This window comes from Astatotilapia calliptera, chromosome 18 (genome assembly GCF_900246225.1).
Source record: "Astatotilapia calliptera chromosome 18, fAstCal1.2, whole genome shotgun sequence".
Taxonomy (NCBI): Eukaryota; Metazoa; Chordata; class Actinopteri; order Cichliformes; family Cichlidae; genus Astatotilapia; species Astatotilapia calliptera.
The window spans coordinates 17,015,530-17,030,382 of NC_039319.1; the positions used below are offsets into that span (position 1 = coordinate 17,015,530).

At 41.1% G+C, this 14,853-nt stretch overlaps 3 protein-coding genes across 5 annotated transcripts in view; 2 read left to right on the forward strand and 1 right to left on the reverse strand.

The window, feature by feature from the left end:
* LOC113010472 (adenylate cyclase type 1-like) overlaps window positions 1-3,070 on the forward strand; it is a 40,434-nt gene extending 37,364 nt beyond the window's left edge. The window contains exons 19-20 of one of the 2 annotated variants that reach the window (XM_026149532.1): window positions 130-254; window positions 388-3,070. In XM_026149532.1, coding sequence (XP_026005317.1) covers window positions 130-254; window positions 388-813 — 551 coding nt within the window. In that variant the 3' untranslated portion in view covers window positions 814-3,070. The remainder of the gene's footprint in view (window positions 1-129; window positions 255-387) is intronic. The other variant, XM_026149534.1, reaches the window with a different exon arrangement.
* A 4,063-nt stretch (window positions 3,071-7,133) lies between these two features.
* On the forward strand, window positions 7,134-8,451 carry LOC113011229 (insulin-like growth factor-binding protein 1). The gene is made up of 4 exons (XM_026150668.1): window positions 7,134-7,554; window positions 7,694-7,836; window positions 7,995-8,123; window positions 8,258-8,451. The coding sequence occupies exons 1-4, from the start codon at window positions 7,209-7,211 to the stop codon at window positions 8,381-8,383; spliced, it is 744 nt and encodes a 247-aa protein (XP_026006453.1). The 5' UTR covers window positions 7,134-7,208; the 3' UTR covers window positions 8,384-8,451.
* Window positions 8,452-9,370: 919 nt separating this feature from the next.
* LOC113010495 (insulin-like growth factor-binding protein 3) lies at window positions 9,371-14,513 on the reverse strand. 2 transcript variants are annotated; one of them, XM_026149575.1, is made up of 4 exons: window positions 14,069-14,513; window positions 13,180-13,295; window positions 12,289-12,408; window positions 9,371-10,381 (listed from the first exon to the last, which is right to left on the reverse strand). In XM_026149575.1, the coding sequence occupies exons 1-4, from the start codon at window positions 14,439-14,441 to the stop codon at window positions 10,256-10,258; spliced, it is 735 nt and encodes a 244-aa protein (XP_026005360.1). In that variant the 5' UTR covers window positions 14,442-14,513; the 3' UTR covers window positions 9,371-10,255. The 2 variants fall into 2 exon arrangements, with proteins under 2 accessions (XP_026005360.1, XP_026005359.1); XM_026149574.1 differs by having other exon boundaries at window positions 13,180-13,421.
* Window positions 14,514-14,853: the final 340 nt, after the last annotated feature.

Below are 14,853 nucleotides of genomic sequence, written 5' to 3' on the forward strand. Positions count from 1 at the left end.
GACTGTTGGGTCCGATTTGATGCTATATAAATAAAATTGAACTGTTTTGGTTCCCTGGCAAAGACAATTTAAATGTGACTGACTTTCAATGACTCTGTTTTAGTTTAATGTTTTTATGTCTGTGCACAGGAATCAATGTGGGTCCAGTGGTTGCAGGGGTGATTGGAGCACGGCGACCTCAGTACGATATCTGGGGTAACACGGTCAATGTGGCCAGTCGAATGGACAGCACTGGAGTACCTGGGAAAATACAGGTACTTGTTTTCAATTACAAATGATCCACAAATATGATGGAGTCAAGTGTAACCAGCTTGCCAAGCTCCGCTGTCACATCTACCAACACTTACAATAACAAATATCTATATTTCCTATGCCTCTATTATCCAGGTGACTGAGGAGGTTTATCGGCTACTGAATACCAACTATGACCTGGTTTGCCGCGGCAAGGTCAGTGTAAAAGGCAAAGGTGAGATGCTGACCTACTTCCTGGAAGGGAAGGTTCAGGGAGTGGGCACTGCAACCACTTCTTCGGTGATGCGTTCCGCCAGCCTGGCACGTCGGATCCACTCCTGTGGAAAGACGAGCGTCCCGACCAATCTGGCCAGCGTGTCCTCTGCTGCCAGCCTCACTGCTCATCCCGGCATGGGTAGCAACATGCAGATGAACACTGCCAACAGCAGCAGCAACAGCCAAGCCGCATGCCAACCCTCATCCTGTGTGCCCGCAGTGGGTAAGGTTGATGAAGAGAGGGCTGTAGAGGTGACAGAGATTGAAATTGAGACGGTGGCAGCTGCTGCAGACGTGTCAGTGTAGGAAGAAAGAAAATATATTCATCTTAAATAAAGCAAGAAAACCTGGTTGGAGGACTAGAAGCGTCTAGTCTGTACTGGCACAACCCAGGATACACCCATTCAGGATGTGAACTTCCAGAAATATGAAGTCATTGTATGGATAATCATACTTGCTTTAGGGATTTTTAACTGCTTGCCACTTTTCAGAGACAAAATGCAGAGTGCAGAGACGGGTACCCGGAATCTCAAATCCTCTTTTAACATCTCTGTAACAGATGATTAGATGTGTGGTTTTGTTGGGTTCCATCAGATCCAGGTATAATGAGCATATTTATTTTTTACTATGTTGTACATATTCCGTGTTCGGGGGATATGTGCGTTGATATCCAGAAAGAGACTGATCATGCTATTGCTTTTGCACTGTCTTTCTTATTATGCCAAGGATTCATTGCGTTATTTAGCGTAAAATGGTGTTGTTTCTTTTTGGTGTATGTAAGCATGCAAGTGTGTACTTGTGAGTGTGCGTATGCATGTGTGGTCAATTCTGAATTGTAACAAAACAGCACAAAACAGTCTCTTTTCTTTTTCTTTTTTTTACTTGGAGCTCACTGGGTGAAATATGCTTTTTATGATACATATTTACAATTAATAGTGCATGACTTTTTAAAAGTTGACAGCCATAGTAATGATACTCCTGTTGAAAGAAAACCAAAGTACCGAGCTTTCCATAGATCACTAGCGATACTTATATTGCCTCAACAAAGATGAGAGAGAAAGTTGCAGTAGATGTTTACCACATGCTCGATCACTGGTAGAAGACAAAGGTGTGTTTTAAACCCTGGAAAGACAAAATCAGTTTTCCTTAATACATGACATTCTTTTGTATTGTAGTGCAATATGGCATGTACACATAATACACAGATAGGGGCAGCTTTGTTGATGAGGAGGCAAAAAGATAATACGAGGAAAAGACAAAGGTTAACAAACCTAAACAGAAGTCATACTGAGTTGGATTTGTGGTTCTATGGATGCTAGTTTATGCCAAAATGGGACCAGCGATGGAGTATTGTAGAACATCACACAGAGGGCCCACGCATCCTTACATACAGATATCTAAAGGAGTTAAGAATGGCATTCATCCACACAGAAGAGAGCATATACTATAAGCACATGACTTCCACAAATGCATGACTAACTCCTTTAGCCTAAACATTTCAAATGCTGTAAGTACTTTCAAACATTTCCTTGAGGCCACAGAAGATTTCCTGCAGTGTCTCGCTGCTGTCGTCTTTCAGGCATACACATTACTGTACTATTGCTTTTTGTTATCTAGCAGCTACATTTTTGAGTTTTCCTCGAGAAATTTTAGCTTTAGCACATCTCTCAGATATACTGGCAGAAACATGATGCGCTTCAGATTATCTTTATAGCCTGTATCTTTATCAGCACATAGAACTTTCACTCGATCTGCAAAAGTGTAAATACATCACGTTTCAAGTTCTTGCCTTACTCAATAAGCTTACAGTGATTGCAACTTGCCTTTTTAGATATATTCACTTTGATATGCAGATCATACTTTTTGTAAATAGTCAAAAGTTGTAAACTATGTTGTATCTTGTACAGTGTAAAGTTGGGTTATTGAATATTTTGTAATAAAGACAATATTGGTGTATAAAATATCATCAGTATCGCTATGATAAAGAAAGTAGTTTCTTGAGTTTTGGCTACAAATGTGAAAGATCACCTTTTTTATTTTTATTTTCTCAGACATTATTTAATCACTTTCGCTGTAAAAGTTTTCTTTCTCAACAGGAAACTATTTAAGACAATAACATGTTTATCATGTCGGTCAATGTACTTTGACAGCCCACGGCTAGATGGATGTCATCATGTGTCAAACACGGGGCAGGGGCCAAAACTGTTTTCCTGGTACTGATGTAAAGTTTGTTTAAGGTTCACTCAGTGTAACAGTTAAGTCAACAAACACTTCATTTGCTCACCTATTTAGCTCTTTTATGGGCTTGGAGAGAGGAAACAATGCTTCGTTTATGTAGTTTTATGTTGATTTACCTTGATGAAGTTCTTCATTTACTAAAAGGGGTGATATCATTGAGCTTTTAAGTTCATGTCACCTTCACTCTAATTGAAGTCGAGCTCAAACAGTAAAGGGAAACTACTGCAAATAATAGTTAAGGAGCAAGTCTCGTCATGGTGTCATCAGGGCCAAAGGGGATTGAAATGAGTAATTTGGTTGTTGCACTCCTGAATGGTTGGAATTACATAAAGACAAATAGCATATGTCACAAACAAGAAAATGTAACTTGATTATATATATATATATATATATATATATATATATATATATATACCCATAAATTAATGATTTATGTGAACATTTTTCTGTGAACAAAGAAAATACAATTTGCTAGTCTGTATTAAGAAAAAAAAGAGCATTTGTAACACATTTCTACTTCAAAATGAATTTTGACCACAGTTTATATGCATTCATTCTCTCCTCATCAGTAGTCTATAGAGATGCAGAAATCCATGATAGTCAGACAAATTTAATCTTTGATGTGTTGGCAACCAAATGGAAATCTTGCACACTGTCTGCCTTCTGCCTGTATATTTATTAAATTACTGTGGTTAAGTCTATTGGACCTTAACCAATAACTCCACATCCTGGGTTATATACACAACACAGAATTATTATTTTATTTATTGATATTTTAATACATAGATCAAAATCTTCATTCCTGAACAATGCTGTAACATATTGATATATGACCTTTTTTGCTTTGATACCTATTAATATGTGACATGATGGAAAAGTCTGAAGTTAATGATTTCACTGATGCTATAAGTTTACAACTGATATATACCTGAAAGTATTCACTAATCAGACTAAGTAATTGGAAGTCATTTGATACGATGTTAGACTAAGGCATTTGCTATACTAACCTCAAGAATGCTTATTAGTTTCTTTTTTTAGCCAATTGGAATTAATTAATTTTTAAATGGTAAATGGCCTGTATTTATATAGCGCTTTACTAGTCCCTAAGGACCCCAAAGCACTTTACATATCCTGTCATCCACCCATTCACACACACATTCACACACTGGTGATGGCAAGCTACATTGTAGCCACAGCCACCCTGGGGCGCACGGACAGAGGCGAGGCTGCCGGATACTGGCGCCACCGGGCCCTCTGACCACCACCAGTAGGCAACGGGTAAAGTGTCTTGCCCAAGGACACAACGACCGAGGCTGTCCAAGCCAGGGCTCGAACCAGCAATCTTCCTATTACAAGGCGATTACACGGCGAACTTCCAACTCTTGAGCCACGATCGCCCCGTAAATGGTAAATGGTGCAAAATGGTGCAAAATTAACATTGCTGTCACAATAATAGTCACAATAAGCTGAGTGACTTTAAGCTGCATTGCTTTATTTTGCATGTATATTGTAAAATTAGGCAATGCAAGTAATTTTCTCATGCACCTGCAATGACCTGTCAAAACATCTGTGAAAAATGTTAAGCCTCTGCACCTGATTTCAATAATCAACTGATGACAAGGAGGCCACACTCACACCAGAGACTGCAGTATCTTTACTCTGGTTCCAAAAAGCTCAGCCATCCAGCTAAATGGACATTCAACAGCCAAATGTAAGCCTAATCTGTTATCACTATTCTTTGAATAAAGTAAATCAAATGATAAAAATGGTAAATGTCATGAGTAAATAGGCTTTTTGATGGAACAGAGACCTGGTCTGGAGCCCATCCAGGAAGAGTCAGAGCTTGAGAATGAAACTGAAGGGAACAGAACAGGAGAAGGAAATGAGGGCGATTTTCCATTTCAAGTAGGTGTGGAGGAAGAGGATGCGCTGGCAGAAGATGAGAGCGATAAAGATGACGATGCTGCTCAACTGAGGGTTCTGAGACCTGGGAGGCTGTCTCGTTCCCTGAGCCAGTTTTCAAACCATCCACACGAAGGAACCGAGAGCTTTTCCGTGTCTGATGTGAGCACGCTTTCTTTTCATCTACGTGGTGAAGCTACAACACCAGGACAGCCGAAATTTACAAATGTAAGGAGATCCAATAGCAGTAAGGTGAAAATAAAGGTAGGTGTTACTGAGTATTTACTATTTGCTTCTATTTAAATAAATAATAATAATTTTTAAAAATCTGAAAAAAAGACTAGTTTATTTTTGCTTCAAGGCCTCCAAGATTAAGTGGCAGAAACCGAGAAGATCTAAACAGCCAGTCCCGAAGCCAAGGGAACGCTCTAAGAAGAATTTAATAGCTGTGAGTATAATTTTAAGCAAAGCTGTCTTGACTTAAAAAAAAATATGGACCTTAATTAAATCTCTTTTCCACTAATGCCCTCTAACATATTTCAAAGGAGGAACCGTTTCCCCCCTGGCTAGCGGATCTGATGGTCAGCATCGAAGAGGCAACAACTCATCAGCTAGTGATTGAGTGACATCTCGTGAGGTGAACGTGAAACATTTGGGACACACCAACCTGGGACCTCATTCGTGACAAACTGAACGTTGAACAAATTCTGCCTAATGTGCCTTATTTAAGGAAGCCACTGACAAGAGAGTGAAGTCCATGTCGTTTGTTGTTATACGTGAATAAACAAAAGGCACGATAGCTGGTTTCATTACACAAGAGTTCAATGCTTAGAGAGAACATGATGTGTATATTTTGTGCAAGAGTTAATTGTGTCATTGTGTTATCTTCAGTTTGGTATTTGTGCTTCTATCCCGCTACTGTCTTCGCTGTATTTTTATTTTGTGTATCAATCCCTTTTTCAACCAGCACTTGCTGCTGTTAGGTTCAAGCTGAACCCGTTTACCGTTTCTTAAGTTACTAGATTTGGATGCCAGTGAAGAATGTAACACGACGAACCAAAGCTCTCTTCAGCAAGCATAGCAACGTCAAAGCTGACCCCTCCCCTGCTGTGTGGGAGCAACATGGCTGGTGCACTTTAGTGTACCGTCAGTCAGAGTTGACTCAAAATAAATCAATAAAATTTATTTTTCTATTTTTTATGAAAAGAAAGTGTTTTCACCCAACCTATGTAAGCTAAAGTAAATCTGCATTAAAATACATATTAAAGTTTCAGTTCATGCATATGCAAACGTAGTAACGCCGTGGTCCTTTTCTTACATCATGATTATGTTATTAAATTAGTAAAATGTGTGCGATTCACGCATAGTCTGCAGTACTTTAAAGAGGCGCTAATGCAGACTTCTTTTATATACTGCTGGGTGTACACATTTCTAGCAATTTAAAGGTATAAAGGTTTCATTTAAAAGCATATTTTTCTCTAGTTAAGATTAAAAAAATTTTAAGATATTCAAAGACAACATATTTTACTTTCCTATTAAATGCAAAATGTACACACACAATGTGCTCATTTTTGTTATTTCTCATTGTGCCCATATCCTCACATTCATCAGCATTTTATCTCTTTAACTTCATATTTTTATCCCGGGACTGTACACATAGTTTTGTTATTAAGACCTGTGTTTTTAGTAATTGGTCCTGATGACTGTATCTGTTTCCATGGTGAATAATTATTAAATTAAAAAAAGCAATTAAAAGTTTGCAGGGTAAAAGCAAGTTCTTCAGTGAATGAAAAGCACGGGATCACTGCCTATTGAAATTTGTGTCACACATCGTATGACTAAAGGTATGTGGCATTTGACTTAGGTATTTATGACAAATATTACAGCAAGGAAACGGCCATTTACTGCCATCTTTTCCCAGATAAATGTGTCGTTTCACCATTTCTGGGTTATGCAAGGCAGACTGGGTTATCACACAGGTCGATAAACAAGGTGGAGGACCTTGTTTGTTTGCATGTGTGATAAGAGGAACCTTCACCAACAAGACTAAAAGGACAAATAGGACTTTTTTCTGTCAAAACAGTGTCAGCACCTAACCTGTCAGAATTACTTCACAAGATAAAGTTTTGACAACACCCATAAGACAGTTTTTAACATTAACAAGCCATTGTAGCAAAGCCTAGAGCTCCTTGGATCACGTGATGCTCTCTCTTAAAGACGTTATTCACTATTCATCATTGTACTGAATTTCAGCAGCACTGTTCAGTTGTTTTCATAACTCTAAAGTTAAAGAAAGATGACTAATGCACGTCAAAAGTTGTTTTGATGTGCATTCCAGCGTCAATATTGACAAATGACCTCAAACTACGCAAGGCAAGCGGGGTCATCCACCTTTTACAGCAGCTTTGTGAAAAATATTTTATATCTGTGCTGAGTCAATTATTAACCCTTCTGGAGGCCAAAGCTTTCATATAAATACTGCCAGTTCAGAGAAGACTTGTTAGAAGAAACTGACAGTTTTAAACAACGTCTAAAAAGCTAAAGAATTTCATCAGAAGGAAATGTTTGGATTAAGCGAGAAGCTGACGTTTGTGGCAGCGGCGGCTCTGGTTGTCTTGTCCGTAGTGAGGTCATCTCCGGTGGTGGGGCCAGAGCCCATCCGCTGTGCCCCCTGTACTCAACAGAAGCTGAACGACTGCCCCGCCATCCCAGCAGACTGCAAGCAGGTGTTAAGGGAGCCAGGCTGTGGCTGCTGCATGGCCTGTGCGCTCGAGGAGGGGGCTTCCTGTGGAGTTCACACAGCCCACTGTGCTGAGGGTCTCCGCTGCACTCCCAGGCCTGGTGAAGCAAGACCACTGCACGCTCTGACCAGAGGACAAGGAATCTGCACTGTAGACCTCCGCCAAGGTAGCCTGGCTGTTTCATATGTGCTCATATTGATATTCATTAATTAAAAAAAGTTCACAGCATTGAAATTACATCTTTAGTGCAACCCCATTCCATTTCATGTGCCATGTATGCTCTCTGTTTTCTAAAAATTCTACAGAGGAAGATGGAGGAGTCCCTGACCATGGCTCGTTGCAGCACATTCTGGGACTTAACCTTCCCTTTGATCACCAAGATTTTGCTGAAGGCCAGGAGAGTCTCAAGGCTAAGGTCAATGCCATACGCAACAAACTGGTGCAACAGGTGAGGGGAAAAATAAACAATCCGACTAACTGGTTATTCAAAGTAATTCATCTCTCTTTCCACAAGAGGGAGTAGATGGCTCTGAGGGGGTGTAGATAATTTGCTGGTGCATTTGTGTTTAGGAGACTGTAGCTCTCATTGTTTCTCTTCCTACACAGGGTCCATGTCACACTGAACTGCACGAAGCACTGGACACGATAGCCACCTCTCAGCAGAGGTTAGGAGAGAAGTTCACAACTTTCTACCTTCCCAACTGTGATAAGCATGGCTTCTACAAGGCCAAGCAGGTGAGAATTTAACTTTTTGTTTGTTTTTTCAGAAATTTCACCATAACAAAATGAATTTTGACTCCCAAAAGGGATTTATTATAAAATAATGAGTGATTTATTTGTGAGAGATGCCATTTTTATTTCCTTTTCAGTGCGAGTCATCTCTCGTTGGACCACCCGCTCGCTGCTGGTGCGTCTCGTCTTGGAATGGGAAGAGGCTCCTAGGATCGAGCGACTTGGTCGGTGACTCAGAGTGCCATCAAGAAGTTACTCACTGAAGGATGGACTCTGTTGTCACTCAAAAACCAACTTTCACACACACAAAGGCACACACATTAACAGCAACAGGAGGTCAGCCGCCTGATGAGCCGGCTCTCCTTTGCAAAAATGAAACTGTGAAAACTTATTTGAGTGGAGGAAATTTCCTCCCATCTTATTTACGTGGTGTATGTATGATCAACTTATTTATTCGCTGCCTGTATATTCTTACAAGCATTAACCATTTGTCATTTTTAGATCTTTTATATGTTTGCCTGTTTTATTTTTTTCAGTTGTAAATATAGGGCGACACTGTATACATTTGTGTTTCTGACTAAATAACTCCATTGCTCAAAACCACAGGTCCATTACGGTGCCAAGCCCATTTGAGAGACTTCAGGATAAATTTTTGTTTAATTCATTCATAACTAGAGCTGTGCACGGCAGCAAACAACACAGCAGCTCATTCATTCATTCTGTTGACATTGTCTGAATGTATCTCCATTGGCGTTTCCTCAATGGGTATTGGGTGAAATGCTTAAAGTGCCACAAGTATGTGCATGGTGGCCTAGCACAAACATATCAGTGCTCTTCCAAGCCACGCTGAGGTTTGGGATGGGTTGTTCATCATTCGTCTACCTCTGCTGGTCTCTGCAGGTCCACAGTTTGAGCAGAGGATTTCTGAGACCTCTTCTCAGCTACATCTTCTCACATTAGGGACTTTATTTGACCTTTTCTTTATCTGACTACCTACTCTAGTATTTATTATCATTCACTTGTGTTTAAAGATTTGTTTGTTGTTGTAGCTATGTGCAGTAGATCCAGTTTCAACTGAATGCTAATTGCCCTGGAATGCTGCTTTTTCCATTATTGGGTTTGTTGTATATACTCTAATTCTGTGGATGTGCATCTTAATAAAATCTTATTTTATCACAAAGGAGTTTTGTTTTGTGTCTATCTACAAAACATTAAAAACAACAATACTTGGGTAACTTTATACTGCCTTTATTAAGTAAAAATAGACTTCTGAGGGTTGCATTGTACATGCAAACAGCATATTTAAACTGACCACTTAATCCAAGACAAGTGCTAAAAAAATATCACTGGCTACACAGAGACTGGAGATAACTGTAAGGACCCCTTATCTCTTATATTCAGCTTATGCAAAGCGACAACAAAACAAACAAACAAACAAAAAAACCCACACACGCACACACAGTACAGATCATGAAACAAAATCTCTTTTTCCGTGGCGTGAGACCCAGAGTAAAAAATAACTTTCTATGCGCTGTGTTGTCTGAGCTGCACGGTCCCAACCAACTCCCTACTTGGAGCAGGAAGCAACCGGAATAATGGAATTCATACAAATAGGAGTTCATACTTAAATCACTGCATGCTTACTTATTCAAATATACATACATTGTCAAGACAAAACACAATGGCTTTATAACAAATCACAAGCATACAAATAATGATTACAAATCACAAGCATTTACACATATGCAATGCCATTTAATTGTGCGTAAATGAAGAGCTCTCTTATCACTGCTTGTGACATGTCTTTGTGCTTTAAAATCAGAATAAGGCCTCTGAGATAGTTTCTTTAGGTGTAACATTATTCCAAAAGGTGTCCGGGTTGAATCTGAGACAAACAGGTTATGAAGAATCCATCCATGTACAGAGGCTACAGGCTTTTTCTGCCCGGTACTCTTCTGCTGCGCTCTGCGCTGTGCCTCAGAAAAAGGTCCCACAGGCAACAGTTAGAAATAGCAAACATCCATATATCGGCTGAGCCATCTCTTGACCTCTCTTCCAATATCCTCGGTTTCTTCATTTGTTTACAGTTCTTGCCGTTCAATCTCAGCCTCCCTCCCTCCCATCCTGCTCTGCTCCTATTGGCTGTCAGAGTTGTAGTACTGGGTATCTCCTCGCTCCCTCCTATCAAGACCTGGCAGAGGCTGCCCATATTTGTCCACACACCAACAGTAGCCTCGCTTTCTGCCTTTGGAAGGACGGCACTGAAAGTGAAGGAGAGAACAAGGTGAAGCGAGGGAAGACCGGTGGGGGGAGGTGGGAAAGCTGAATGTACAAATCCGGTTGAATATGAAGCATTATGGATAACAGGCCACTTTAGTCAATGAAGCAGAAAAGCATAGTTAAGAGTCATTAATGGTCAGATTGTGCTGAGCCTTTGCTATCCAACACGCTGTGGTATTTTGAGCTGCTTTTATGGTCTACCTCCTGTTACACACACATATAGAGACCTTTAAGGTAAACAGAAACCTGGTAAAATATTTGCTTAGTCCCGTTTGTGAACAACTGTGAACCAAGATCTATTTTCAGAAGCTGGTGGCCAGTACGAATCATCTGTTGCTGATTATACCCCACAGCTCCAAATTATGGGTAGGCCTACTACAAATGACTTACAGAGTCTGTGGAGCTACCCAAGGGCTGTTATTTTACTGCCAATTTTACTAAAGGTCAACCTCCACTCTAGTTAAACATATAGCCATTCATTTCAAGGGCTAAAGCAACACTTGCTGCTGCACAGAAGAGACTGGTCACGCGGGGAGACATCCTTACTCAGTGAGGTCTGATCTTAGGTGGAGAGTTTCATAAACAGTCTTTATCATGATGAATGAAAAATTCTTAGTGAACCATAAATTTTGGCGGCAAGTTAAAAAAAAACAAAAAAACGCAGGCTGTCTATTGGGGAAACAAATACATTAATCAATTTATTTATTTATTTTTATAAATGCATCTTCTTCAACACCAAAATCATTATTGGGTAGTTTGTTATGTTCCCTCTAAGAGGCATTTACTGTTAATAATCATTGTAACAAGAGCTGTTTTCCCTTAGAGTCATCCGAGTGTTCAAATTCAACTGAACACCACAACATCTCTGCCACTCCTTCAGTGCCTAAAGGCTTAGCGCGGTGCAGAAGGTCCGTTCTGCATAAACAAAGACAATGAGCCTGGCGTTGTAAGGCTGGTTATGAGATGATTGCAGGTCAATAAGAACACTTCTATTAAGCGGGAGGGACTGCTATGTAATAGGGGAAGCTGCCTCTGTGATGCAGTGGTGCGGGAGCCCTAAGTGCCTCCATATGAATGCGTCAGAACCACTCATTTATTACAACCCGATCGTGGGTGAACCATGTGAGCGTTGGGATGGCTTCGGCTCTATTTCTGTGTCTGCCTCTCAAAAGTCCAGCAATTATGGGGCAAGCACATGGGGTGCCGGCGGCCACCTTGACGTCTGTCTCCCTGGGAGGGTTTCCGTTAAATGGCCATCGTCCCTGCCGTCAACCCCGCTGGGGTTTGGTCCCTGTGGTTCCAGTTTCCAGAGCCAGTGGCTAGGGTATACCTCACTGGTGTGGTGGTGCAATGATGAGGCTCTAATAACTACCAATGAATACATGAGGACAGCAACAAATCTGTAATTGGGCTGCAGGAGACCTTAAGTTTGAGTCATTCGTCTTGTAATCATTATGAATGTACTCCGCAAATGCTGATTTCCTTTTTACAGCATTTTGATTCCGTAACCAAGTTTGCATTAAGCAGATCGTGAAATAATGCACAGCCCTTCGTGTCCACTGAATAAGGATGCACTAAGCCAATGATTCTCAAACTGCTGGGCAGGTCCCACTAGGGGGGCAATGAGCCACTGGTGATGGGCACAAACAACTAGGAGAAACTAAGAAGACTGACTGTGATGTGTTTGCTGATGAAACTGCACTGACATTTTTTTTAAAGTAAAATTCATCTTGAATTCTTTTAGATTGTTAAATGTCGATAAACACTGTAGGGTGTGGGGTGCAAGCATTCTTTTGGCTTTTGTACTGAGGCCTGCCAGAAAAAGCTTGAGAACCACTGCACTACTAAAACACTCAAATATCAAATTATTAGGTATACTTTTTCTCACCTGCTTTTTCTTATAGAAGCCCTTCTTATCACAGTTTGGTATGCGGAAACCTCGGGGGTTGAGAATGTTGGAGATCTTGAGGTTGCTGAGAATGCTCTCAATCTCTCTTCGGCAGGGACCCTGTGAATGAGGGAAGACATCACCAGTTTTTAGTACCTTCCTTTAACATCAGAAATTCTATAGTTTCATTTTGAAGACAGATAAAAAGCGAATAAAGCGTTTATACTTCCTCATTAGCAATGCCATTTGGCAGTGGGTTTTTGACATTAATGTTTTGGTGAATTAACACTTTAATAAAGCTGACTCACGCTGCCTTGCTGTAATACCTAAACAATGGTGGCTGCAATATGAAAGAGGTGGCAGATGAGGAATGAATTCATCTGGCTTGTGAAGGTTTAGCAGTTTGCCAAAGCTGCTTAGAAGTCTTACACAAAGACTGGGGGGGCTAAAGTGAATTCAAACAGCTCAAAGACAGAGTCAAAAGGCTTGTCCTCAAGTCCAAGTACTCAAGTCACTAATCAGAACAGCCAGTCAAAGCCCATTACTACAGTGTGCTCACTTCTCGGGCCAAAGAGAAGATCAAAATAGCAGCAGGGCTTCCCAACAGGCACTCACATAAGCCAATCCATCATTCGCTGGCTCTCAGTATAGCCGGCACGCGGACGCCTTGTGGCCAAACAACCGCCTGACCCAGGTCAGCCGCAGGGCTATGGCACCCGCTTGCTGCCATGCCATTCTACTGGCTCACAATCTCTGCCAAACGTCAGCACCGCTACCCAAAGCATTTCATCACCCGCAGGGGGAAAAAAACACCAAAGCACAGAGGAAGAAGAGAAAAACATTCCTCCAGTGTGCTCTGAAGACAGAAAAAATATTGGTTGTGGTACTTACATACTCAGGCTCCCGCTTGGTCTCTAGAGAGTTTTGTTGATCTGTGACGAGTGGTCCCAGTAGCTCCCCCGTTTTAAAGACCTGGGTTCTTCTCTGTTGTTCCCGTCTCAGGATGTCTGGGGGGATGAAAGGGTGAAGTGGAGGCTTAAATGGTCCAATAGGTCTGTGGGTGCTGTATGTAGTGGTCTGAACACCCGAATCAGTGGAATTGCGCTCTTCATCCTGAGTATCAGCATTCTCTGCTAAAAAATTGTGAAAATAAAAATGTGTTTATAAACAAACATAGCAGAGTGTTAATTTCACATTTTTTCAACAGGCTAGGGTTCAGGGGAGGGACATGGGTATTGTGTGCTTTAAAAGCATCTTCTGAAAAACTTTAGAAAACCTTGACTTCCAGTAAAAAATAAAAAATAAAAAGCCCACCTTTTTTGTTTTTTTAATTTGATTTCATTCAAAAGTACAAACTAGAAACCATGCAACCTTGAAGATGCAGGCTAGGCTTTAACATTTATCTGACCTGAATTCTTTACAATGAATTCAGGGAGGGTTCAAGTCTTCCCTCTGCGGCACAAAGAGGCACTTCTTTCCACAATCGAAATCTCTCCAGTGCGCACTGCTTAAAGCCTTATCCACCACCTTCGTTCCTCTGATGTAAAGACGTTTTAAACACATCAAAGTGTTTTCACATATTAGCTGGATTTTTATTGCTAAAAGAAAAAAAGTTTTCTCTTTTTATACAACATCTGGTAATTCTTACATTGCCCGACGACCACTGGCAAAGATTTACCAGTTCTTCTGCAACTACCGAAATTGTGGTCATTAACCAGTGATACGTAAGGTGTCTAAAAGAGCGCACTTTGAGGCATAAACACTCACGCTGATGAATTACCTGGTAGCTCATTGACTGGCACTGTTGGTCTGGTAGTTTGTCGCTTGTTAGTAGCGTTTGCACAAATACCCCGTCCCTCCAGCAGAGCCTGCAGAGGTTTCGTTTCACCGGGTTGATGTTGACAAATCAGGCCGGAGCCACATCTCCCGGTGTACACGCCGCACGGCTGGCCGAAACTCAGCGCGCAAGTCATGCAGCAGCCGCAGCCCGGTTCGCGGACCTTCTCCGAGCAGTCCTTGGGTAAAGGTTTGCACAGAAGCCGTGCAGCAAGATCACATGGTTCGCATCTGATAACAGGTCCGAACGCACCTGACCTCCAGGTGAACGTTGCCAGGACAAAAGTCATGCAAAGTGCGCGAAAACAGGAATCCATGGTGCTGTGTCTGAGAGCGAATGAAGTGAGGAGGTGCGCTGTCCTGCCGTGGGGACTTTTCACTGGGCAGCTTCTCTCCCATTCACATAAAGACAGCGGACAAAACATCTCAATATATAGACCCCAATGACCGTAGTCACACCCCCGAATAGCTTGTGGTGTGCTGCTGAATTGCGTCTACTCCGTTATTCCTTCAAGACATCAGAGAAATATGCTGGGGTTTTGCTGAAAAGCAAGGCAAGATTTAAGGTGTGGCTCTTTAAGACAGATATTAAATAACATTAAAAAGGAAAAAAAGAAAATCACAGGCCAAGGCATTTATTTCCTTCACCCTCTCACTCATGACTTTTAAGTGAACAATGTAGTTGAGATCTTTAAAAAAATGGAATAATCAAAATGTAATCAAGAGCAT

What these genes read in the sequence shown, in the direction of transcription:
- LOC113011229 (XM_026150668.1), top strand. Translation starts at nt 7,209, where the DNA reads ATGTTTGGATTAAGCGAGAAGCTGACGTTTGTGGCAGCGGCGGCTCTG. An exon ending in GCAACAAACTGGTGCAACAG is followed by an intron (nt 7,837 to 7,994) that starts GTGAGGGGAAAA and finishes CTTCCTACACAG; the next exon opens with GGTCCATGTCACACTGAACT. An exon ending in GCTTCTACAAGGCCAAGCAG is followed by an intron (nt 8,124 to 8,257) that starts GTGAGAATTTAA and finishes TTTCCTTTTCAG; the next exon opens with TGCGAGTCATCTCTCGTTGG.
- LOC113010495 (XM_026149574.1), bottom strand. Translation starts at nt 14,441, where the DNA reads ATGGATTCCTGTTTTCGCGCACTTTGCATGACTTTTGTCCTGGCAACG. An exon ending in GCCAGTCAATGAGCTACCAG is followed by an intron (nt 13,422 to 14,068) that starts GTAATTCATCAG and finishes ACAATTTTTTAG; the next exon opens with CAGAGAATGCTGATACTCAG. An exon ending in CCAAGCGGGAGCCTGAGTAT is followed by an intron (nt 12,409 to 13,179) that starts GTAAGTACCACA and finishes CCTCATTCACAG; the next exon opens with GGTCCCTGCCGAAGAGAGAT.